Raw genomic sequence first — 25,581 nt, 5'->3', positions numbered from 1 at the left:
GGGAGGAAAGAGGGAGAGCAAAACAGAAAGAGTAGAGAAGGTGGGACTAGAAGGGTCCCAGAAGTAGACCTAGAGCAGAATTTCAACCAGATATCCTGACTCTCAGGTATATTGCACCAGTCCATTTCTCAGGTCCATTCTCTTCTCCAGCTGCATGGACAGAAGCAACGCAGGGAAGGATACTGGAACACTGATTGGGTTTGAGCTCTGCCTCTGAAACTTGCTGGCAATTATGGGCAAATCATTTGGGTTTGGGAGTTCCTTATCTGCGGAATGAGGGTCACAAATCTTGTAGGATTCATCTCCTCATTTTGTTATGGGACTCAAATGAGAGAATGAGAAGTTCCTTGTAAACTCAGAAGCCTTTTATAAATGTAACCCATTATGATGATTTTTACAACAAAACAGAGTGATAGAAAGACAGACAAAAAGAGAGACAGAGAGAAAGAGAGAGACTGGACACACACACATACACACACACACAGAGACAGAGAGGGAGAGAGACAGAGAGACAGACGAGAGACAGAGACAGAGACAGACAGAGACGGAGACAGAGTGCCACCCTAGGAAATAGAAAAAAATGGGAATTCAGTGTCTTCTTCACTGGTTTGGACATAGGGGATTTCTTTTCTCTATTTCAGCTCATCAGTCAAGAGCCTAACCCAGGGGTGCAGTATGAGTACTACCTGCCCCACCAGGCCCTGGACACTGGCTTCAGTTGGAATCATGGCTCCTGGAGTGACTGCAGTGCAGAGTGTGGAGGAGGTGAGGAGGGACGAATTGGGGAGAGGTCACCTGAGATAAGAATGATCAAGAGGAGAGAGGTGGTTCCAAGGTATAGGGAGATGGAGTCTAAGGAAGAGCCACAAGAAAGAGTGAAGGTTCATAGACCCAGGCCGTATTCAACAGCTCCCCTGGGGACACAGGCCTCCAAGGCTCTGCTCGGCTCACCTGGGCATCTCTTCTTGATAGGTTATCAGACACGCCTGGTATTCTGCACTATCGACAATGAGGTTTACCCTGATCATATGTGTCGGCATAAGCCCCAGCCATCTGACAATCGTACCTGCAACCTTCAGGCTTGCCCACAGACCAAGCGGTGAGCTCTGACTCTCCTACCTTTATTGGAACCTTCCTCCCTTCTCTACCTTTGTCCTTCAGCAGAACCCTAAGACAGAGAATTTGGGCCACACAATAATAGTGTTAGTTCCTTCTCTAGGATAGATAGCCTCTTGGGGTTCAGGACTTGAGAAAGGGACAAGATAGGAATCTGGGAGTAAGAACAGAGCATCTAACAAATATTTCCCAGGGTGAAATATTGAGATGCTCTGCCATGATAAAGACCAAGGAGGAGTGTAAGGAAAGGAATCCTTTTTCTGGCATCCTGAAATTGAACCATTGGTCAGCAAGCATTTATTAAGTATGTTCTGAGACAAAAAGAAAGGCAAAACAGTTCCTACCCTGGAGCTTACATTCTAATGGAGAAGACAACATGTAAACAATTAGGCAGATAGAAGATATATACAGAGTAGACAGAAGGGACTCGAGAAAAAAGCAAGATAGCAAGAGCATCCTTGCATTCCAACCTCTTGATATAACTATCTCCTGTCACTGTCTTTCTACTGGCATGGGGAGATGATGCAGAGCAGGAGAATAGACCAGAATCTAGAGCTACTGAGGAAGACCTCAGTCAAGGGGGGATACTCTAGAGGGAAGCCAACTGGGGTCTTCTAGGGCTTAAAGGTAACCATATGAGACACAAACCACCATACTATCAAAATAAGCTTCCAGGGTCCTTAGCCACCCAAGACCCAAATTATTCAGAGAGTAGGTCTGAGGTGTTCTCCCCAAGGAGTCCCCCTCTAGACAAGGGACCTGGAATTACGTAAAGACTTGTGATTTTTACCTTCTTCATTCCACTCCTTCACCTACTACATTAAACTTAAGTGGTAACAGAAGAGGAATAAATACTTTCATGCCTTAGAAAAGGACCAGTCTGGGGGTGGGGGCAGCTAGGTGGCTCAGTGGATAGAGTACTGGCCCTGGGATCCAGAGGCCCTGAGTTCAATTCCGGCCTCAGACACTTAATTGCCTAGCTGTGTGACCTTGGCAAGTCACTCTTAAACCCCAGTACCTTAAATAAATAAAAGAAAAGAAAAGGGCCAGTCTGGACCTGGAGTGCCTAAGGACCCTGGGAGCTTATTTGGGGAATATAGTGATTTCCATCTTTTCCTTTGAGCTCTGGAAGGCTTTGGTTGACATCCTTTTAGCCACAGTTAGGGTATCCTGTGGTGGGGATGTGGATGGATAGAAGAGTTTGTGTTTCTGAGGTCTCCTAACTTCTTGTGAAGCCCCATGGAACCACTAGCCAGAAACTAACCTGGGGAGCCTCCAGGGAAGATAGGTGCCTGGTTTCATGGCCCTTTCTTCCATGATCTCAGAAGGAGAAATGCTCTTGTTGGTTCTTGCAAACACCTTTGTTCTGTGCACAAAGGATTTCATACCTCCACCCGCCGGGAGTGTGGAGCCATGGCCGAACCCGAGGCATGTGTGGGAAAAGGTAACCGAGGGCAAGGGTGGGCATCTGGGAGTACCCTCTCTCTGTCAGCCTAGCCATAGTCTGTGGAAATGTTAAAGCCTGCAATGGTGGGAGCATCTCTCAGCTGGTCAGGGGTCTTGGGCTGGTGTTGGGGCTTTTCTTGCTCTCTGCCCCTTTGATGGGGAAGGTGGTGGGCACTGGAGCTTTGCATGGCCACCGTGGGGTCTGGAAATCTGGAGTATCTTTCCCATTTCAAGCTGTCCAAGTCCTTCATACCTTTATCTTTTAATACAACAATAATTCAGACTACTTCTCTGATATGAAGGAAGGGTGAGTTTTGTCTTATGGGGAAATACCAGTTTTAAAATTTAGTCACAGGGGCTCTGGGTGGGGGGAGAGATGGGAGCAAGGTCAAGGACCTATGAGAGAGAAGGTGATACATTGAGCTGAATAACAATACCTTATAGATTCAGATTGTATCTCAAACCCCTTATTTTGCACAAAAGAAGAAACTGATTCCTCGAGGTAAAACATGATCACCAAATCTGGTGTAGAATCTGGATATATGATGAAGAGTACTGAACTTGGAGTCTAGAGGAGCTGGATTCGAATTTGCCTCTGTCATTAGCTGTGTGACCCAGCACAATTCCCTTAACCCTTTTGTGCCTCATTTTCCTCATCCATAAAATGGGATAATAATTTAATTTTTATTGATTAATGGTAATAACAGGGTTGTTATGAGGATCAAATGAGTTAATATATAGCAAAGTGCTTGACAAACCTTAGAGTGATAAATAAAAGTTAGTTAGGAGAGATAACAATAGAACAAATGTATACAAACAAGCTATATAGAGAGTAAATAGGAAATAATTAAAAGAAAGAGCATACATTAGAATTAAGAGGGAAGGGGCAGCTAGGTGGCACAGGATAGAGCACTGGCCCTGGAGTCAGGAGGACCTGAGTTCAAATCCGGTCTCAGACACTTAATAATTGCCTAGCTGTGTGTGGCTTTGGGCAAGTCACTTAAACCTATTGCCTGAAATAAAAGAAAAAAAACTTTAAAAAGAATTAAAAGGGGAAAGAATACAATTATCCCTTCTACATCTTGGGGTTTTGAAAAATCCATGTAAAATTTTTTGGCCCTTCCTTCATATCAGAGAAGCAGTCTGAATTATTATTGTATTAAAAGATAAAGCAGGGTGGCTAGGTGGTGCAGTGGATAGAGCACCAGCCCTGGAGTCAAGAGTACATGAGTTCAAATCTGGCTTCTGACACTTAATAATTAACTATGTGGCTTGGATAAGCCACTTAATCCCATTGCCTTGCAAAAACCTAAAAAAAAAAAAAGATAAAGCAAGTTAATGTTATATAATACAATACGTGTATTTTATACATTTCTGAGTTTCTAAACTTTTTCTGTCTTGTCTGCTGGTCATCATGTGTCATCTATGGCTTCCATAAAACTCTCCCCAAATTCTCATTTAATTTCTTTTGCCAGCCCATGATATATTGAAATAGCAATGGGGAAAGTCATGATGTGGAGAGATGACTGTAATGTGCTAAGAACATTGGAAAAATAGGAACGAGACCATTTTTGTGAAGAGTTTAAAAAGCCAAACAGTAGTTTATATTTGGCCCTTTGTGTAGGGGGATGAGATGACCCTGTACTTTAGGAAAATAACTTTTCAAATATTAATAAATAATCATATTTTCATTTGATCCCCATAGTAGCTATAAAATAAGGAGCTGTGTTGTTATTATTGCTTTTGTTACTATATTTATTATTTATTACATATAATTATAAAATTATATAATATAAAATAAATTATTTATTTATTACATTTGTCATTACTTTGATTATCATTTTACATAGAGGTTCAGTGACATGTTCAAAATCACAGAGTAAATTAGTGACGGCACCAAAACTGGAATCCAGGATATCCTTCCTTTTCACCTGGTGCTTTCCTTTGTCATGCCATTTAGAAATGATTTTCACTGAAAATGAATAAGTAGGGGCAATGGACGGAGCACTGGTCCTGGAGACAAGAGGACCTGAGTTCAAATATAGCTTCAGACTATAAATAATTACCTAGCTGTGTGACCTTGGTTGGACAAGTCACTTAACTCCCATTCCCTTGCAAACCCCTCACCCCCCCAAAAAAATGAATGAATAGCCTTAGTAGATGAGTGGCAGCCTTCTGTTTAGGCAGATGGGCAGGAGTGCGAGGAGGCAGAGTGATTGAGGGAAAGAGCTAAGTGCTTGATGCTTCTCTGGCATCAGAACCCAGATGTGGTCTAACTTTCTTCTCCTCTTGCAGATGGAGAGCTGGGCCATGGGGTGCCTGCTCAGCTCCTTGCGGAGGAGGTTCCCAGTCTCGCCACGTCTACTGCGTTGTATCTGATGGGGAGGGTACAGAGGAGGCAGCAGATGAAGCATTGTGTGCAGCCCTGCCGGGGAGGCCCCCAAACACACGGTCCTGCCACCTGCACAGGTGTGCAGCATGGAGCTCAGGACCCTGGGGAGAGGTGAGTCCATCAGAGAGGGGCCCTTGAAGAGCAGGGTCTGCAGTGTGCAAAAAAGAGGATACATAGAGATGGGATGAGAGGCTTGGTCGGTTCTGGAGGAGACAAAAATGCAGAGTATTTTGTTTGGTTTTGTGTGTGTGTGTGTGTGTGTGTGTGTGTGTGTGTGTGCTCTTAGCCATGCATTCCTTGCCCAAGGCCACACAGCTAGGTAATTATTAAGTGTCTGAGGCCAGATTTGAACTCAGGTACTCCTGACTCCAGGGCAGGTGCTCTATCCACTGCACCACCTGGCCATGCATTCTTGTATAGTGAAGATTTGACCATGTGGTTGGGGGGAGGCAGTGTACCAAGGGACTGACCACTTGGTGCCTGGATAATTTCCATAAAACTGGCAAGAATGCCCCATTACACAGATGGCTGAGAAGAGCTTGGTCCTTATGAGATATGTTCTCTCCTTTGAGCATGAGCGGCCTTTGGTCCATGTGTAGGTATTCTATTACTGCTTTTTGTCAGCTCCTGACATGGAAGAAATGATTGGCTACTGAGCTGGAACAGTCACTAGCAGAGAGTCCTTTATGACTTTCCTGCCTTGGTGTGTTCAGGTGAAGAGGCAGATTGTCGTAAACCTCTGGGTGGGAAGAGAGCCGGCTCCAGCTCTGTAAAACAACCTCAGTCTTGGGTAGATCAGGGCAATAAAGGATTTTCAGGGCCATCAAGTCACTGTGCTCAGCACCCAATATATAAAAATATAAAATTGGAGGAGGGTGGGTGGTAGTGATACCTGTCTGAAAGTTGATAACAGATTACTAAAATTCCAACTAGCTGTTTGATCTTGGGAAATTCACTGTTCCTGTTTGGGTCTTTGTTGTTGTGTGGTTTTAGTCATATTCATATCTTCATAACCTATTTGGGATTTTCTTGGCAGAGATACTGTGGTGGTTTGCCATATCCTTCTCCAAATCATTTTCCAGATAAGGAAACTGAGGCAAAGAGGATTAAGTGACTTGCCCAAGGTCACACAGCTAATTCAGTGACTGAGGTCAAATTTGAACTCAGGAAGATGAGTCTTCCTGATTCCAAGTCCAGTGCTCTTATCCATAAGCCCAGATGGATAAAACGAATGGGGGTTAAGATTCTTTCAGGCTCTAAGATTAATAATTGATGGTGATGTAGCAGAGTTTGTATGATTTTGTTAGTTCTGATTATCTCTAAGGCTTCCAAGCTGTCCAGATGTCATTTGGGATATATGACTTGACCTCACTCATTAATGACACAAAAGATAGAGTCATGGACCTTGAGTCAGAAAGACTTAAGTTCAAATTTGACTTCAGACACTTACCAACTGTGTGACTGGAGAAGGAAATGGCAAAAATGCCAAGAAAACTCCAAATGGAATCATGAAGAGGTGGATACAATTGGAATGACTGAACAACAACAAATAGTTGTAAGATAATTATTAGACAGTAATGTTTCCTATTTATAAAATGAAGATAAAATAGCTCTCAGAGTTGTTGCAAGAATAAAATGAAGTCATAATTGCAAAGTGTCTAACAGTGCCTGACAAAAAATAAGTGCCATGTAGATGTTGTTATTATCAATATAAACCAGGACTACTGCTCCTAGGCAAGGCACCCCGTAAGGGGAATGAGAGGCATATGATTCTGATTGGGTTCCCCTCTAGTGCTCTGCTAGCTGTGGCCCAGGTGTCCGGAGCCGGACTGTCACCTGTTGGGGTGATGAAGGCGCTCCTCTCCAAGAGTTTGCCTGCTCTTCTGTGGACAAACCTCCCCTGACAGAGGCCTGTGTAGGAGAGAACTGCCCTCTTCAGGAGCTTAGTTGGCACATTGGTGCCTGGGGGCTGGTGAGTATCTGACCATGCTCATATTCTCAGTCCAGCATCTGGGTGACTTGTTCTCTAATGCACCTGGTGCTTGACAAACATCTCTAAATGGTATGCCTGGGAGCACTTACAGAATATCTGAATCTCTCTGATTTTGCATGGATCAGCTCCCTGGCCTCAAGTGCAAATTCCTTCTTAGAATCCCTCATGCCTGATGCCTCCAACCATCATATCTGAATGCATCCTCCTGGTCAAATTACCTTGTACTTGTCTGTATCTTGTATATAGTATATAGTATATATTATATAACATATACTGCATTTCCCCATGTATAAGATGCATCTTAATTTTGGGGACTGAAATTTGAAAAAATATTACATAAAGTTATTGATCTCAAGTTTTATTCATCATGAATTTCAAGCTTTCAGGGGCAAGTCTGGTGCTTGGACACACATGCTCAATCCATTCTGTTTCATGAACCTGAAGCATCACTTGTGTCCTCCTTTGAAATCAGTCACTTCTTGTTCATCATCAGTTCTGGCTTCCTGCTGAACCATCTTTGTGGACACAGGAATTCCACTGGGCCTTTTGCTCCTTCGATCCATCTCTTCACTTCCCTATCTAACTCAGACCATTTGGCTGCTTTACCTCTCATGGCCTTCTTCTTCTGGGGCATTTTTCAGTCGAGTTTATTCTTCCCGTAGCCAGTCTTGGATTCTTTTCTCAGTTGGAGGGGGATCAAACTGAGGTTCAGCAGCATGATTCCATTAACTTTTGCCAACTGGATCACTTTGAACTTGAATTCAGCATTGGTCAAAAATCTTTTCTGAGCCACATCTGGGCAGAACGTGGCAAAACATAACATACCAGTAACAAATGTGAAACAATGAGCTCAAATACAACAAGCAGGAAAAGGTGGAAAATGAAAGTAAAAAAATCGACAACTACCACATAAGATGCTCCCAGTTTTTAGACTCCAAATTTTTCAAAAAAGGGCACATTTTATACATGGGAAAATATGGTATATATAAAATACTTATATATATATATATATATATATATTTCTAATATATATATAAAAATATATAATTGAAGCTTGAATATAATATGTGAACATATCGTTTCCTCTGAGATGAATTAAAGGTCCAGGAGACATACACTTTAGATAATTAATAATCAGTTTATTAATTAAACTAGTAGATAATCAGTAAATTGAGGTTTAATGGTTCTCTCAGAAACTAAAGACCCTGTGTGGAGACCACTTGAATGTTTAAATACTTTTGGAAAAGGGGTTGTCCCTGATGGATAGAAATCAAATGAATTGTTAACAAATAATGAGAGGATGAATATTTTAACAAGAGATGGGCTTATTCTAAAGAGGAGCTGGGGGGTGACCTGGGCATGTCAGTCTCAATTTACTTCATCTTGAAAAATGAGGATTATATAACACCTATCTTCCAGGGTTGTTATAAGGATCAACTGAGATAATATTTGTAAAGCTCTTTGCACAGTGCCTGGCAAAGGTTCCCTTCTCTTCTTTGATCTTCTTTCTCTCAATATAGTTAAAAAGAACAACCACAACAATAACTCCATTTTTGTTGCCCTTAACTTCTCTAGCCATCTTCAAGTTATTCTGAGCTTTCATTTTACATACTTGACCATCACTTTATAGTCCTCTTCAGTTATCTGGCCTTGCTTTCTTCTTTCATTTATTTATTTATTCATTCATTCATTCAATTCATTTATTTGTTTATTCATTTATTTGTTTGTTCATTTATCTATCTATCTATCTATCTATCTATCTATCTATCTATCTATCTATCTATCTATCTAAAGAAATGATTGGTGAATTCCCTGTCTACCTACATTGGTCTTTTGAAAAACAAAATCCTTTCCTCTCCACCCCTATTGGAATAATTTCCTTTTGCGTCTTTGGAATTTCAATCTTTAGTATTTTCATTCCTTATGGCAAGTTGAAACATTTTACTCTATAAGAGCCTAACAATTTTTTTATTGAACCCCTCTGAAATCTACTTTTCTGAAATCTGGGGTATATGCCAAACTATGCCCAGATTTCCTCCCCTCTACCATAGGGTCTGGATTGGAATAGTTACTTTCTTCATTTCCAAACTAGCAACCAGTTCTTCCTTGTTAGAATCAGATCCAGTGTATACTTTCTTCTTAATCCTTTACCTTTTGGTGGATTAAATTATCACTCGACACTTAGCCCACCATTTGTTTCACTTATTTTTTCTCACTTGCCTTGCCTTGCCTTGCCAACCACCTTCTCTCTGTCCTTTTAGAGCATGCCTTTTCAGTTTCTGTTCCCTAACATTCCTTGATCCTCCTTAATTATCTTATATCCTCTTTAATGGTCATTTATTCTGCTTTCCTGAAAATTGTAGGTTTCAGAATCTAGACCAGTATTTAGGTCTGAAGATTGTTCTTCAAATTTTCCTTAATTTCTTTCCCCCATCCCCAAATTCAACCCCTTGACCTATTCTGGTATTCCAAACCCCTGTAAGTCATCTACATGATTTTCTTCTCTTTCTATTGTAGTCTAAGACCTTTTCTCTTCTTTTGCTCTTTCTTTCATGTCTTTCTCCTGTGGAAGTTGGAAATAGGAATTTTTTTTGTTTAGGGCATGTTTTTGTGATGTGTTTGCAGGTATATATCTCATTTCTGGCTCTGTGTATCCTTGTGAATGACAATGTATGTTCTCATCTCTGGTTCTACCTATAGGTAAACATATCTCTGGCTCAGCATGTGTCTTTCTGGGTATATGCACAAGCATCTCTGAACTTTCATGTGTCTTTGTGGGGGTATGTACATGATTGCATCTTTTCATTTAAACATTTTTCTTTCTTTCTCCTGGTGGTTCTCAGTGCTCTAAGAGTTGTGATTCAGGCATCCGGAAACGGCAAGTCATTTGTGCCGACAGGGAATTCATTGTCTATAGCTCTGACCTCTGCCAAGCTCACCAGCCCCAGATGCCAGAGGAAGAGGAGGCTTGTAACACACAGTCCTGCCACCTGCCCCAAGGTAAGAAATAAGGAGAGGGAAGAAGAGGAATAGAGCATCCCCTGGGGGCTTGGGGCTTCTCTGGGTCAGGGGCTCTTTCTGGGGATCAACAGAAGGCATAGAAAGACTAGACTGAAGGGACATTGGAAAAGAGAGGTAGCAGGTAAAAAAGTCTTGCTTTTTCCTTTTTTTTTCCACCTTTAGTTTTCAATCCGTTAACAAATCAACAAGAAGGACAACTTAATGATTCTGGTTCTCAAGGAACTTATAAACTAGTTTTAGAACTAAGTCTAACAAAAGTGAAAAAAAAGCTAAAGACATTCAAGAGGGTATTTAATCACAGCTAGCTTTTTCACTATTCTCAGGAGCAAATGTGTCAAACATGAAGCTTACAAAACTTCCCAGTGTGGAGGAACCAGATTAAAATGTAAATGGGAAATAACAAAAATAAATAAAAAAAGCAAAAAATGTCACATTTTAAAACTAATTCAATATACTACCTGCATGCATCTTTTTGTATAGATTAGTGCTTCTGACCACCTGATCCCCCCCCCATTTCTATTTGAATTTGATTCCACTGGTATCACCATTTGATACCACTAAGATTACTGAGTTCAACTGGAAAATTTGGAATAAGCGTATCTCATCCAGCTTATGCCTCCTGTCTAGAGCAACTAGGGGTCTTTAAAATCAGATGAGATTATTTAGTAGCTAGAGCACTGGACTTGGAGTCAAGAAAGCTCAAGTTTGAACCCCCTTCTCCCTTCCCTACACCAGTCCCCACCATGTAACCCTGAGCAAGTCATTGTCCTCATCTAGAATTAGAAAGGTTGGCTCTCCTTTCAGATTTAAATCTATGATCCTTCATGAATTTGTGTCATCCTTGCACAAAGGCCATGGTAATCTTCTCTGTATCATTTCAATTTTAGTATATGTGCTGTCAAAGTGAATACTAGATCTAAGATCCTATGATACAGGACTTGTAACAAGCTAGCAGAGCTTTTAAAAATTACTTAAAAAAATAAAATATTCAATTAGAGTTAAAATAATTTCCTTTTGTTTTTTTTTCCTTTTTTTTAAGGTTTTTTTTTCCAAGGCAATGGGGTTAAGTGGTTTGCCCAAGGTCACATACCTAGGTAATTATTAAGTGTCTGAGATCGAATTTGAACTCAGGTACTCCTGACTCCAGGGCCGGTGCTCTATCCACTGCGCCACCTAGCTGCCCCTAAAATAATTTTATTAGCAAAGAAATTGAGAAAACACACTACACACACACACACACACACACACACACACACACACACACACACACACACACACACACACACACACACACACACACACACACACACACACACACACACACACACACACACATATACACACAATTCAAATCTGTTCTCCAAATCAATGGTGGGGAAAGTCATGAAACAATCCCTTGGAAGATTTAGCCTATGGGAAAGAGAAATCATCCCATGTAAAGACAGACAAACATTTAACATTCAGCTGTGTAATCTTCCTTGTTCCATTCTTCCCCACTGAGCCTAGCCAGCCCAGAGTAGGTCATCTTTATCCCTCTCCTTCCTCAGTTTATTTTTGGCCACTTGCAGGAAGGCTTTTTGGACAACTGTTTGACCCATCCCTATACCAGGGGGTGGCTTGGACTTGTACAAAACTCCTTTCCCACAATGCTCAACTCCACAAATAGAATCCGTCTTTCTCTTCCCTACAAGTGCATAATCCCCCCCTGGAAAATGATGACTTGGGGGCTTCTCCCAACTATCACAACCTAATTGGCTCAGGCACCTTAAGGGATAAGGACCTCTCCTTAGTACAATTAAAATTTATTTTTTGCTGCTACAGATTCTCAATGCTGTAGAAATTCAAACACTGGGGTGGCAAAGAAAGGTTTGATGAGCTGAGATGAGACTAGAATTATTCCCTTTCCCAGTTTGTCCTCTCCTTTTATGAATGAGAAAGAAGGTCACAACGACCAAAGGCAGAGATTCAGGAATGACCTTTGTGCTTGTGGAATGAGGAGAAAGCAGCCGGACTATGTGGAGGCTGCTGCCCTGTGATGGGGAGCAGTGAGATGGAGATGGTTGGGGAAAAGAGTTCCAACAGCACACAGAATGATTTGTAAGAGGGAAAGAAAGGCAGCAGAGAAACAAATTGGGAGGTTGTAATAATAGCTTAAGGGTGAGGTGATGGAAGAATCAATACTACCTGAACAAGGGTGGTATTTTTATTTCTTGTTATGTCAAATGTCAAAATCAGCCTGGATCATTATCAATTGTGAAGGGCATCTCCCTTCACGGCCCCATTTCAGAACCTAAAAGGGAACTATTTCTCAGGCTGCTCTAAGGAGGAGTAGGGGTTCTAAAATGGAAAGAGTGAAAGAGAGGAACTGAAGATTTGAAGAAGGTAGTATCTAAAGTATCTAAAACCTGCCACCTTTCAAGGTTTTTGTGCTGTTACTTGCTAGATAGAATAAAAAGTTAGATTAAAACTAAGACATAATTCCTACTCTTTTGATACTTCTAGCTTAAAGCCACAGATGGAAAAATTTCCCTCTGAACCAATGCATAGTGTAGGATGGAATGTCAAAAATATGTGGGCAGTTCAGGTTAAAAGATAATTGGGGAATATGCAACAAAATCTAAATAAATATACAAGAGAACATAGATCATGTTAATATGTGGTTTTTGAAGTCAGTATATATCCATATATAGGGTTTAGTGGCTGCATAGTCCCCCTTTCTATTTGAATTTGACATCACTGTTGTAGATCATATGGAAATAGAGGCTAAAATTGTTTTATTTTCCTTTCACTTCTAAGTTGTCTTTTTTTTTTTTCAAATGCTGACTGAAGCAGGTGGTAGTGATCTGCCTGGTGATTTTGCTGCCCTTCTGAGAAGGACACAATTTGGTGATTTTTCTGAGATTTACCCTTGGCTCTTCCACTTTGCTCCTCTATCCCTTTCTGTGTTCATCCTGCAGAGGTTCCCAGCATGCAGGATGTCCATGGCTATGACACCAGTCGCCAGGACCTGTTGGCCCACTTGGATCCTCTAGAAACCCCTTCCCAAGGTTTGGGAGTAAATACATCCCCCTTCTCTCTTAAGTTTCCTTCTCTTCTGCCCCTCACTTCTCTAAAATTTGGGGGAAGAGACAGGATAGGTATGATGGCAAGGCTGGCTCTTGGTGCCAGCTATCCACATAGAGAGGTTTGGGGAGTGGATGTATCTGGAGCTGGGAAAAGTTTCCTGAAAGTATCTAGCATCTGGCAGGGTGGGTCAGAGGGGAGGCAAGGTGGGAGCATAGGAGGAGCTGCGGACATTAGAACCTGTTTCCTCTGTTCTCTAGGTACCAGGGAGGAATGGTGGATACACAGGAACCATCCCACATTTGAACAATCCCCTGAAGGAGACAGGGGCTCTAACCTATTGCCTCAACAGTCTGACTGGAGTCCCTCCAGATCTCAGCAGCACCACCACCAGGAGGACCATGTGGTGAGGTCCCAGTCTCAGGACTGCAGTTATAGTGTCCATGGGTGCTGCCCAGATGGCCATACGGTGGCAGCTGGCCCCTTAGGTTACGGCTGTCCCAGGATCTCATGTCAGCAGAGCAGGTAAGAGATGGAGATGATCCTTCCCCTCTCACCAGGTAAAGAATCTACTCAAGGAATTCTGATTAGTCTGAGGACAGGGAGGGTAGCAGCGGGGCTGTTGTATGTTTAGTGGAAAGAAAACCTGGCTGAGAATCAAGCGATCTTACCATTCATTGTAATTTAGATGAATCACTTCCCCTTTCTCGAGTCTCAGCTTATTCTTTTGTAACTTAAAGAGTGTGATACCTTCTCTGTCTGACTCAACTCTGTTTGGGGTTTCTTTGGTTGTTGTCACAGTGACCTGAAATAATAGATATTAAAGCATTCTCTATGATCAAGGTATCAGAAAGCAGTTGGTCTGTCAATAAAAATTAGATTAAGGACCTGCTATGATTCAGACTCTGTGCTAAGTGCTGGGAGATACAAAAGAAGGCAAAGGACTGTCCTTGCTCTCATGGAACCCCCAGTCTAACAGGGAGACAACAAACGAACAATTATATACAAACAAACTGTATGATGGATAAGTTGGACATAATCAACAAAGGAAAGGGACTACCATTAAGGGGGCATAGAAAAGACAAATTTCTGAGATCCATAATCTGTGGGACAGGAGAGACAGTAGGGTACCATGAAAGGAGTCAGAAGATCTGATTTTGAATCCCAACTCTGGAATTTGAATCCCAACTCACTGACTAGTTGGGTAACCTTGGGCAAGTTACTTTTCCTCTTTGGACCTCAGGTTCCTCATCTATAAAAATCAAAAGAATGAAGGGGCAGCTAGGTGGCGTAGTGGATAAAAGCACTGGCCTTGGAGTCAGGAGTACCTGGGTTCAAATCTGGTCTCACACACTTAATAATTACCTAGCTGTGTGGCCTTGGGCAAGCCACTTAACCCTGTTTGCCTTGCAAAAAAAACCTAAAAAAACAAAAACAAAAAAATTAAAGGAATGAACTCCAATATATTTTCTAGTTCCAAATCTCTACCCCCCCCCCTTTCTCATATCAGGGATAAGCAATTTGCCAGGTTCATATAGCTATAAAGTGTCCAAGATCAGATTTGAACTTAGGTCCTCCTGATGCCAGAGCTGGTGCTTTATCGACCGTGCCACCTATCTGTTCCCCACCTCAGCTCCAGATTTCTAATGCTACCTCCTTGGATGCCACAGGCAGGATCTGATAACCTTTCTCTAGAATCCTACTCACACCAGCCATGTAGAGAGAATGCAAAAATAAAAAAAAAATTTGTGAGCTCCCATATTTTTTCTCATACTCATTAATAATCATGGTGGTCCTTGTTTCCAAGGAAAATGAGAAACCAGGGTTTCATGAGGACTCATAGATCATAGATAGGATTTAAAGCTGGAAGGAGGGGCGGCTAGGTGGTGTAGTGGATAAAGCACCAGCCCTGGAGTCAGGAGTACCTGGGTTCAGGTCTGGTCTCAGACACTTAATAATTACCTAGCTGTGTGGCCTTGGGCAAGCCACTTAACTCTGTTTGCCTTGCAAAAACCTAAAAAAAAAAAGCTGTAAGGAACCTTAGTGGAACTCTTGTCCAGGCCCCTCATTTTACAGATGTGGAAACTGAGGCCCTGCCGAAGAAAATAGCAGGGAGGAGAGCTTGGGTTCAAACCCAAGTCCTTTGATGCCAAATCTACAGACCTACTCTGTCTCTTCCCCCCAAATCTACAGACCCTCTATCCACTGTACTTTCCAAGAGCCTAGTTATAGTCCAATTCCTTTGTGCTTATTAATGATAAATTTTTACTATGTCCTGACTATAAGCACTCTTAATTTGGGAGTAGTTAATGAGAACTGGTAAATAATAGTAATTAATAGCTCACATTCACATAGTATTTTTAGTTTTGTAAAATACTTGACAAATATTATCTCATTTAAAAAATATTATCTCATTTGATCCTCACAACAACCCTGGAACCTTAGATGCTTTTATTATTATTGTTGTTATTATTATTATTATGTACATTTTACAGATAAGGAAACTGAGGTAGACAGAGGTGAAGTAACTTATCCAGAGTCACATAGCTAGTAAATATCAGAGGTGAGATTTGAACTCAGGTCTTTCCTGCTCCAAGTCTAGCATTCTCTGCCATGGGTCATCTAGCTGCCTGATAAAAGTCTGGCATGTGCTCATAAGACTCATAAAATAAAGGGTGTATCCAATGTGACAGATGAAAAGGGCATGATCACTTATTCTTTAAGGGGAATTCCTTGGAATGGGTGCTTTGTTAATAAGGAGATCCTTTTTTTACCCTTTATCTTCGAAAACTTCATCAGCCCCTGCTACTATAGACCACAGTGTAGTAAAGTGGGCAGAGAAGATAAGGGAGCCCTCGTTTCAAGTTCCATTTCTAATTATAATTGTGTGATTTTGGGCAAGTCACTGCTAAAGACTCATGGCCCCACACTTCCCAGGACCAGAGCTCCTTGGTCCCTCTGTGATGTCTGGACCCTCTGGCTCAATAGAAAGGAGGAAAGCAGAAGCGGGGGGGCAGAAGGGAGAAGCAGAGGGAATGGTCTGGCAGGGAGAAGACAAGACTCAGTGAGAGCTCTCCACAGGTACGGATGCTGCCATGATGGGGTCTCAGCAGCACTGGGCCCCAACCTGGAAGGCTGCCCCTTGTCGTCGGGGAACAGACACGGGCCCAGAGCAGCCTCCTCTATGGCAAGTAACTTGATCCTCTGAGCCAGGGGTGGGTATACTGTTCATTCAGAACTGGCCCAGTTGCCCTTTATCTTCGCCTGCCTTCTTGAGCATCCTTTGGAACTTTCTTACATCCCTGCTTCTTCCCTCCAGTCTTCCAGGCTAAGAAGGATTGGGATGGGCCTGGACTGTGGGTGCACCCGGGGATGAGGAGGGGGGTGGGGAGAGGGTCTCCTCCTGCTGCTTTCCTGACTCTCCTTGCCAGGGCGAGGTGGTATAAGGGGTATGAGCCTGGAAATAGAAACCCTGAAAGCTGGGCTCGGAGACCCTTTCTTCCATCCTGCCCTTTCCCCCCAAACTGTCTGGGAGCCTGGTATGAGTGTCCCACCATTGCTTCCTCTGAAATCACCTCTTCCCCACCTTAGGCCGAGCAAGCTGAGCCTCAGCGAGACCCCTCCGAGGAGTGCCGAGGATCCCAGTATGGCTGTTGCTATGACAATGTGGCTTCCAGTGCAGGGCCCCAGGGGGAAGGCTGCCAGGGCAGGCCCAACCACCGTAAGCTACCCTGCCCTCTAGGCAGTGCCACCCACTTCAAAGGGAAAGGAAGGAAAGCACTGGAGGAAGTGATTTTTTTTTTCCCTAGGCAATTGGACTTAAGTGATTTACTCTGGGTCCCACAGCTAATAAGGGTCTGAGGCTTCATTTGAACTCAGGTCTTCCAGACTCCAGAGCTGGTGGTTCTATCCATTAGCTGCCTCCTCACAATGATCCTGGGAGGTGGGTGCTATTATTACCTCAATTTCATAGTTAAGGAAACTGAGGCAAACAGAAGTTAAATGACTTTCCCTGGGTCATACAACTAGCAAGTGGATGGATTTGAACTCTGGTCTTCCTCACTCCCTAGCCATTATGTCATCATAATTAACCTTCCATTTCCCCTCATTTATCATTTTTTTCCAACTTTGCCAATCTAATGGGTGTGAGGAAGAGCCTCAGTTGCTTCACTTTGCGTTTCTTCATTCATAAGTCACTTAAATTTAAATAATTACTTTTTAAAAATTTATTTAAGGGAATGGGGTTAAGTGACTTGCTCAAAGTCATAGAGCTAAGGTAATTACTAAGCTTCTGAAGTCATTTGAACTCAGGTCCTCCTGATTCCAGGGTCCGTGCTCTATCCACTGTGCCACCTAGCTGCCTTCATAAGTCACTTAGAACATTTATTTCATATCATTCAATCTGTTAGCCTTCTTTGAATACCTCTCTGGTCCCTTGCATACAATAAGTTCTTTTATTAAAAAAAAAATGTTGATTTGGATAAATCCTACACCCTTTAAGGTTTCAGTTGACATTAACTTAAGTTCTTATCCTAATGTGTGTTTATGGGTGTCAGCTGTGATTCTTGAAATCCTGTGTCATTTGGGTCCCCTAACTGCAGCAATCTGGGGAATGGGGTCTTGCCCAGCATGGCTTCCTGCCAGCACACCACTGGGGGCTCACTCTGGAGATCTGGGCCCTGGTTTCCTCCACTCTTCCGGGTCCATCCTCTTACTCTCATGACCCCTCAGTCCGCTCGAGTCCATCATCTCAGAACAATTGATAGAGAGGCAGGGTGGAGCATCCCTGGCTGAGACCTGAAGCGGAGGAGGAAACTTCCTCCAGGTGACAAGTGGCCATGATGACACAACCCTCTTCCTGCGCTTCCTCCACAGCCTACCCAGTCAGGTGCCTGCTGCCCAGCGCACACGGCTCCTGTGGGGACTGGACCCCTCGCTGGTACTTCATTCCTACTGTGGGCAAGTGCAACCGTTTTTGGTATGGTGGCTGCCATGGCAACAGGAATAACTTCCTCTCTGAGGAGGAGTGCATGAGGAGCTGCCAGGAGGGAGCAGAGGACAGTGACACAAGACCCCTGGCTCATGGAGCAGAGGAGGGACGGACATCTCCCTCCCACAGGGAGACATACATACCCTTGGGGCCCGGCCAGCCCAGGCAAGGGCCTCTTGACTATAACCGAGGAGGCGGCACCGGGGACCACCAGGAGGCCTCTTACCATGGCCAGTCATCCAGAAATGAGGGCCGGGGTAGGACTGGGGTGAATTGGGGTCTGGACCGCATGGAAACATCCCAGGGAAGGCCTTCCCTTTCAGCGGGCTCTTCACGGCTAGAGCACAGGGGACAGTACCTGAGGCAAGACAACACCCAACCGTCCAGGATCTTTGAGCAGGAATCAGTGAAGAATCAAGGGACAGCTCACCAGGACCAGGAGGTCAGGGCCAGTGCATTTGTTCCAGAAGACATGGGGCAACCAGCTCCACATTTACAGGTTCCTTCTCACAGGTAAAACTGGATCACAGGTAAAGGGGTGTCTAGGGGAAAGACCAACACTAGGAAAATTTACAGTAGAGTTAGGAAGGCTTGTTTGCCCACGACCCAACTCCCTTTCCTTTTTTATTTTTTTAAAAATTAAATTTAAAAATTCCTTTTCTACTTCCCTCCTCCCTCCACACTCCCATTGAAAAAAAGAAGGAAAAATAAACTCCCTGTCACAGACAAATATAATCAAACCAAATTGCCACATTGACCATGTCCAAAAAAAAAAAGTCCAAATCTTTACTCTTGAGTCCCTTACCTTTCTATGAGAAAATGGGGAGCAGGTTACATCATGAGTCTTTGGGAATAGTTGACTGTGTTGATCAGAGCTCCCAGGTTTTTCAAAGTTGTTTTGTCTTTATAATATTGCTGCCATTGTATTGTTTTATATCACACTGCACCAGTTCATATAAATCTCAGATTTCTTTAAAATCATCCCCTTTATTTCTTGTAGCAAAATAGCATTCCACTGCATTTAAATACTATATCTTTTCCAGCTTTTCCCAATTGATGGGAGTTTCTTTACCTTTCAATACTTTGATATTTCAAAAAGAACTGATATAAATATTTTTGAACATATGAATCTTTTTCCTGTTTTTTTTTTGATGTCTTTGGGATATAGACTTTTATCATAGTTTAGTAACTTTTGGAGCATAGTCCCAAATTGCTTTCCAGAATAACTGGATCAGTTCACAACTCTGTCAATAGTTCATTAATGTATCTGTTTTTCCACACATTTGCAACATTTGTCATGCTTTTTTTTTTGCCAACTTTTCCAATATTGGATATGAAGTGGAGATTCAGAGTTGCTTTAATGTGCATTTCTCTAATTACTAATGATGCAGAGCATTTTTTATGTCTTTAATCCCCCTTCTAACACTACTTTCTATCTTTTCATTTTTCAATACCTTCCTTCACCATCTCCCCTAAATCCTCGAGGATATAGCATATACAAAGATAATACATCAAGGGAACTTAGCAAAGTGCTTTATAATGAATGTTTGTTGAAATGGATAAATCTTACTCTCTTTAAAGTGTTAGTTGATATAATCTTAAGTCCTTATCCTTCTCAGCAGAACATATTAGGGAACTTTTGAAGATTTCCACCCCCCCCACCCCCGTTGTTCTTCCCGGACAGAACAAGTTGATATTCTTCTTTAGCCTTCATGCCTCTAAGAGGAGGCCTTTTGACAGTTGCCTTATGATGGGATTTGAGGGATACAAGGAGGCCTACCTGACTCCAAATATCTCAGCAACCTGTCGAGGTGTCTGAAATTCTACCATTAAACCATTTAAAATCCTACAGATCGGGGCAGCTAGGTGGCATAGTGGATAAAGCACCGGCCCTGGAGTCAGGAGCACCTGGTATCAAATCCAGTCTCAGACACTTAATAATTACCTAGCTGTGTGGCCTTGGGCAAGCCACTTAACCCCATCTGCCTTGCAAAAACCTCAAAAAAAAAATCCTACAGATTAGAAAACAGAACCTGACAATTTGCTGACTACAAGAAACAGACCTAAAGTACAGGGAGTCCAACCATGGAAAGAGGGAAAATCCTTAACCAGCTAAGGGATAAAAGATAATAAAATGATAGACTTGATCATTCAACCAACATTGGTTCAGCATTTAGCCTTCTTTACTAAGTACTATGAGAGTTACAGACATGAGTGAGAAACTCCCTGCCCTCAAGGAATTTATGAGCTAGTAAAGGAGATAAAACATGTACACAAATAATCACAATTTATCATCCTACCATTTACAGGATTGTCTTGGACAAGAAAGAATATTCTGGGGTTCAGGTCACCCTGGGACAGATGGTTCGTTTCTTCTGTGTGGCAGGTGTCAACCCTGATATAAAATGGCAGAAAAATGGGAAGCCAGTAGGATCATCAGCTAGGTAATTCTTCTCTCCTACAATCCAAATGATCCTTTAAAGTTCAAGATGCTCCCTTTCAAAGGTAGGATTTGGGGGTTTGGACAGGCAGGTAGGGATAAACTGGGGCACATCTACCCATGGGTCTCACCTGATAGGGAATAGGAATCCAGGGATATTATTAAGGAAATTATTTATAAATATTTAATCATAATGTAAATTTTGTTATTTACATTGTGCTTCATGTTATTATTTATATAGTTTGTTGTTTATAAAGAATGTTATATCCGTTATGTCATTTAATCCTCATAACAATCTCATGAGAAAGTTAGAGAAGTTATTATTTTTCCTCCTGAGTAAACTGAGGTATTTTGCTTAAGGTTGCATAGCTAGTACAGCTATCCCTTCCACACTCTAGGGGATAGGGGGTTCAGTGCCTCTGGAATGTGGAAAATTTGGATAAAATTTTTGACTCTCCCTTTCCATGAGAGAAGTCTGTATTATGGTATTTAAAGATGAGATATGTTGATAATATATAATATTATATATATATATATATATATATATAAAAATGCATTTCTGAGTTTCTAAGAATTTTCTATGCCATTTGCTGATCTTTTTTGTTTATTTTATTTTATTTTTTATTTTATTTTTTTTTTTAGATTTTTCAAGGCAATGGGGTTAAGTGGCTTGCCCACGGCCACACGGTTAGGTAATTATTAAGTGTCTGAGGCTGGATTTGAACTCAGGTACTCCTGACTCCAAGGCCAGTTGCTCTATCCACTGCGCCACCTAGCCGCCCCTAATCTTTTTTGTTGATTGCTCAGGGCTGTCTCTTGATATATGGTCTCCCACAGGTACCATTTGCAACCAGATGGCTCCTTGGTCATCAGTTCAGTGAGTGAGGATGATGCTGGAACCTACACCTGCAGCACTTCTATGGGGGGTCAGGATAGCAGTCGCCATGTTCAACTTTGGATCACAGGTCATTTGGTCATGCAGTGGTATTGTTGGTAGATTTGCTCTATGCCTGCCCACTTTTTCCCTGGGATGGTAGGATTGTCTTGATTTAGTGACCATTTAGTGACTCTATGCCATTCCTGTTAGCAGTGATGTCCCCTTGTAGGGACCCAGTAGGCATCCTATGGAAAGGAAGTCTTGATATTCTTATTTCCAGACTACAGTGCCTTGGTATTCATGACAGGACCTTATTCTGAGGTTCCATTTATCACTTTTAAACATTCCTGCTTCAGTTTTCTCTAGAGATTCACCCTTGTCTGCTTCAGCACTTTCCTCTGCATCCTTATAGGGGATGATAGGTCAGCACCTGCAGAGGCTGAGAGGAATCCCCCTCAGATCCAGCACCACAGACGCCTGGATTTCGGCATGGAAGGAGGTGGACAGGGTCAGAGGTCCAGCTCCCACAGGTATCAGCAGTCAGGGTTCTGGTAATACTGCTTTATTTTTACTCTTTTTAAAATTTTCTAATATTTTACTCTTAGGTTTGGTTTTTTGTTTTTTGTTTGCAAGGCAAATGGGGTTAAGTGGCTTGCCCACATCCACACAGCTAGGTAATTAAGTGCCTGAAGCTGGATTTGAACCCAGGTACTCCTGACTCCAGGGCTGGTGCTCTATCCACTGTGCCACCTAGCCGCCCCTTAATATTTACTCTTTATTCCAATTTTATACCATATACATTTTCTTCCATGTTTCTCTACTATGCTTATATCGTCACCTTTTGTTAACTACACAAACTTGTTTCGAGACCATCTTGGTATATGGTGTGAGATGTTGGTCTCTACCTAGTTTCTGCCAGTTTTTCTCAATGACTTTTGTTCAGTTAGCCCCAGTTTTGTTCCCTTAGTTGCAATCTGTGAGTTTATCAAACACTAGGTAATTGTGCTTATTTTTTTTTCATATTATGTGCTTAATCTCTCTTTTTCTTACTCAATTTCAAATTGTTTTGACAATTACAGCTTTGAGGAATAGTTGAGATCTGATACTGCTAGGTGCCCTTTCCCCATTTTTTTTATTCCTGTAATCTTTTCTTTCTATGATATTCTTGATATTTTGTTCATCCAGATGAATGTTATTTTTTTTAGCCCTATAAAATAATTCTTTGGTAGTTTGATTGGTAAAACACTGAATAAGTAAATTCATTTATAAAGTATTGTCATTTTTATTTTTTATTCATTTATTTTTTATAGGGTTTTTTTTGCAAGGCAATGGGGTTAAGTGGCTTGCCCAAGGCCACACAGCTAGGTAATTATTAAGTCTGAGGCTGGATTTGAACTCAGGTACTCCTGACTCCAGTGCTGGTGCTCTATCCACTGTGCCACCTAGCCACCCCTATTATCATTTTTTTGTAATGACTTGGCCTACCCATGAGCAACTAATATTTTTTCAATTATTTAGACATTTTTATTTATGTGAAATGTTTTTAAATTGTGTTCATATAGTTCCTGTGTGTCATAGCAGGTAGACTCCCAAGTATTTTATACTGTTTGTAGCTATTATAATTAAAATTTCTCTATCTCTGTCTGCTAGGCTTTGTTGGTGATATGTGTGGTTTTATTTGTATCCTGTAACTTTGCTAAGGTTAATTTTTCATTTAGTTTTTTAGTTGGCCCTCTAGGGCACTACAAATACACTGTCATATTTATAAAAAAGTAATATTTTTGCTTCATCTTTGTGCTTATTCCTTTAATTTCTTTTTCCTTGTCTTATTGCTCTAGTTAGTTATTTTACTATATAGCTATAGTACAACATTGAATGGTGATAATGTATATCCTTCCTTCACACCCTGATCTTACTGGAAAAGCTGCTAACTTGTCCCTATAATGCTTGCTCTTAATTTTAGATAAATATTATTTACATTTTAGGAAAATTGTGTATTCCCATGCTTTATTTTTCAAATAGGAATAGATTTTATTATTTAGTCAAAATTTTTTCTGCATCTATTGAAATAATCATATGATTTTTAAAATTTTGTTATTGATGTGATAATTTTTTTTGTTTTATTGTTTGTTTTTTGGCAAGGCAATGGGGTTAAGTGACTTGCCCAAAGCCACACAGCTAGGTAATTATTAAGTGTCTGAAGTTGGATTTGAACTCAGGTCCTTCTGACTCCAGGGCTGGTGCTTTATCCACTACACCACCTAGCCACCCTTAAAAACAGTTACATTTAATACTTCTTTTCTACACTGACTTCTAAAGTTTTTATGTGTTAATACCTGGTCGATTTTTGTGGTTTCATATTCAGCTATGAAATAGGTATATATGCTTTTCTATTTCCATTTAATATTCTTCTTTTCTTTTTTTTTAAGGTTTTTTTGCAGGGCAAATGGGGTTAAGTGGCTTGCCCAAGGTCAAACAGCTAGGTAATTATTAAGTGTCTGAGGTCGGATTTGAACCCAGGTACTCCTGACTCCAAGGCCGGTACTCTATCCACTGCGCCACCTAGCCGCCCCCATTTAATATTCTTTAAAGCTATATCATATCTAATTTTTCTAACTTTTTGGTTCAATTTATCTGGATCTGAAACAGGTGACTTGAGTTTTTTCACTCTTATAGTTTTGCTGTATTTCTTCATGTAACTTATTTAACAATTTAGTTTATGCCATTTGTTGCATACATCTTTACTAGTGAAATTAATTCATTGCCTATGATGCCTTTAGAAAAATGTGTTTTTTCTGTTTATCGATTAATTAGGTCTTTTTTTTTTTGCTTTTTGTTTGTCTAAGATTATAATTGCTACTACTTTTTTCTTTTTTTAAAGATTTTATTTATTTTGAGTTTTACAATTTTCCCCCTATTCTTGCTTCCCTTCTCCCACCCCCCACAGAAGGTAACTTGCCAGTCTTTACATTGTTTTCGTGGTATACATTGATCCAAATTGACTGTGATGAGGGAGAATTCATATCCTTAAGGAAGAAAAAATACAGTATAAGAAATAGCAAGATTACATAATAAGATAACAGTTTTTTTCTAAATTAAAGGAAATAGTCCTTGGTCTCTGTTCAAACTCCACAATTCTTTCTCTGGAAACAGATGGTATTCTCCATTGCAGACAGCCCCAAATTGTCCCTGATTGTTGCACGGATGGAATAGGCAAGTCCATCAAGGTTGATCATCACCCCCATGTTGTTGTTTACCTACTTTTTTCTTAACTTCAACTGAAGCATGAAAGATTCTGCTCTAGTCCCTTATTTTAACTCTCTATATATGTTGTTTCAAGTGTGTTTTTTTGGTAAATGATATATCTTTTTATTGTTTTTTTTAATATTTATTTACTCTCATTTTGTACAATGTTTTTTATATATTAATAAAATATTCTTGTTTAAGAGTAAACAAAATACCCCCTCCCCCCAAAAATGTAGACTCACTTGAGCGATAAAGGGGAAAGAAAAAAATTAAAATAAAATAAAAAAAATAATAGTAATAATTGTAGGTATGGCCAGGTGGTGGTGCAGTGGACGGAGCACCAGCCCTGGAGCCAGGAGCACCCGAGCCCACATCCAGCCCCGTACACCTAACAATCACCCAGCTGTGTGACATGCAAGCCACCCCAACCCCACTGCCCTGCATAAACCAAAAAAGGGAAAAAAGACCTAAAATAAAATAAAATACTAATGATAGTAGGGGTGGCTAGGGGGGGCGGAGAGAGCACTGGCCCTTGAGCCAGGAGCACCTGGGTCTGAATCCAGCCTCAGACACCCAACGATCACGCTGCTATGTGGCCCCAGGTAGGCCACCCAGCCCCGTTTGCCCTGCACCCTCCCAAAATAATAATAATAAAAAATGTGCTTCAGTCTGTGTTCCAACACCACCAACTCTGTCACGGGTGGTAAGTCCATTACAAAAGTTACTTCCATATCTTTCCACCATTGCCATTGCTGATAGCAAGTCCCTCCTTTTGTATTTCTCCACTACCATGTGCTATATTTTTTCTCTCCTTTCACTCTGACTCTGCTGTAGGGTCGCTGAGTGGCACAGCAGACATATCCCTGGTTCTGGGGCCAAGAGGCCCTGAGCCCCCATACCACCCCTTAGGCCCAGCATCCACCTGGCCCTATGGTCCTGGACAGGCCATCCAATCCCAGCCCCTTGCAAGAAGTAAAAAAGAAAATGTGTTATATCT

At 41.5% G+C, this 25,581-nt stretch overlaps 1 protein-coding gene and 1 non-coding gene across 2 annotated transcripts in view; one reads left to right on the top strand and one right to left on the bottom strand.

Annotated features, from left to right (window-relative positions):
• The window catches only part of PAPLN (papilin, proteoglycan like sulfated glycoprotein), an 84,030-nt gene that overhangs the window by 34,489 nt on the left and 23,960 nt on the right, over nucleotides 1–25,581 (top strand). Inside the window, exons 10-23 of the mRNA XM_074235778.1 lie at nucleotides 642–765; nucleotides 973–1,099; nucleotides 2,495–2,560; nucleotides 4,858–5,065; nucleotides 6,747–6,926; nucleotides 9,791–9,947; nucleotides 12,926–13,015; nucleotides 13,292–13,556; nucleotides 16,113–16,218; nucleotides 16,623–16,752; nucleotides 17,907–18,534; nucleotides 20,331–20,465; nucleotides 21,299–21,426; nucleotides 21,751–21,868. Of these exons, the coding sequence (XP_074091879.1) occupies nucleotides 642–765; nucleotides 973–1,099; nucleotides 2,495–2,560; nucleotides 4,858–5,065; nucleotides 6,747–6,926; nucleotides 9,791–9,947; nucleotides 12,926–13,015; nucleotides 13,292–13,556; nucleotides 16,113–16,218; nucleotides 16,623–16,752; nucleotides 17,907–18,534; nucleotides 20,331–20,465; nucleotides 21,299–21,426; nucleotides 21,751–21,868 (2,462 nt within the window). The remainder of the gene's footprint in view (nucleotides 1–641; nucleotides 766–972; nucleotides 1,100–2,494; nucleotides 2,561–4,857; nucleotides 5,066–6,746; nucleotides 6,927–9,790; nucleotides 9,948–12,925; nucleotides 13,016–13,291; nucleotides 13,557–16,112; nucleotides 16,219–16,622; nucleotides 16,753–17,906; nucleotides 18,535–20,330; nucleotides 20,466–21,298; nucleotides 21,427–21,750; nucleotides 21,869–25,581) is intronic.
• On the bottom strand, nucleotides 10,775–10,879 carry LOC141523132 (U6 spliceosomal RNA). Its single transcript, XR_012478343.1, has one exon. It is a non-coding gene; the product is annotated as a U6 spliceosomal RNA (small nuclear RNA).

This window comes from Macrotis lagotis, chromosome 4, assembly GCF_037893015.1.
Source record: "Macrotis lagotis isolate mMagLag1 chromosome 4, bilby.v1.9.chrom.fasta, whole genome shotgun sequence".
Classification (NCBI taxonomy): Eukaryota; Metazoa; Chordata; class Mammalia; order Peramelemorphia; family Peramelidae; genus Macrotis; species Macrotis lagotis.
The sequence above is the reverse complement of the archived record's forward strand: the minus strand, read 5'-3'. Positions and strand labels throughout refer to the sequence as shown.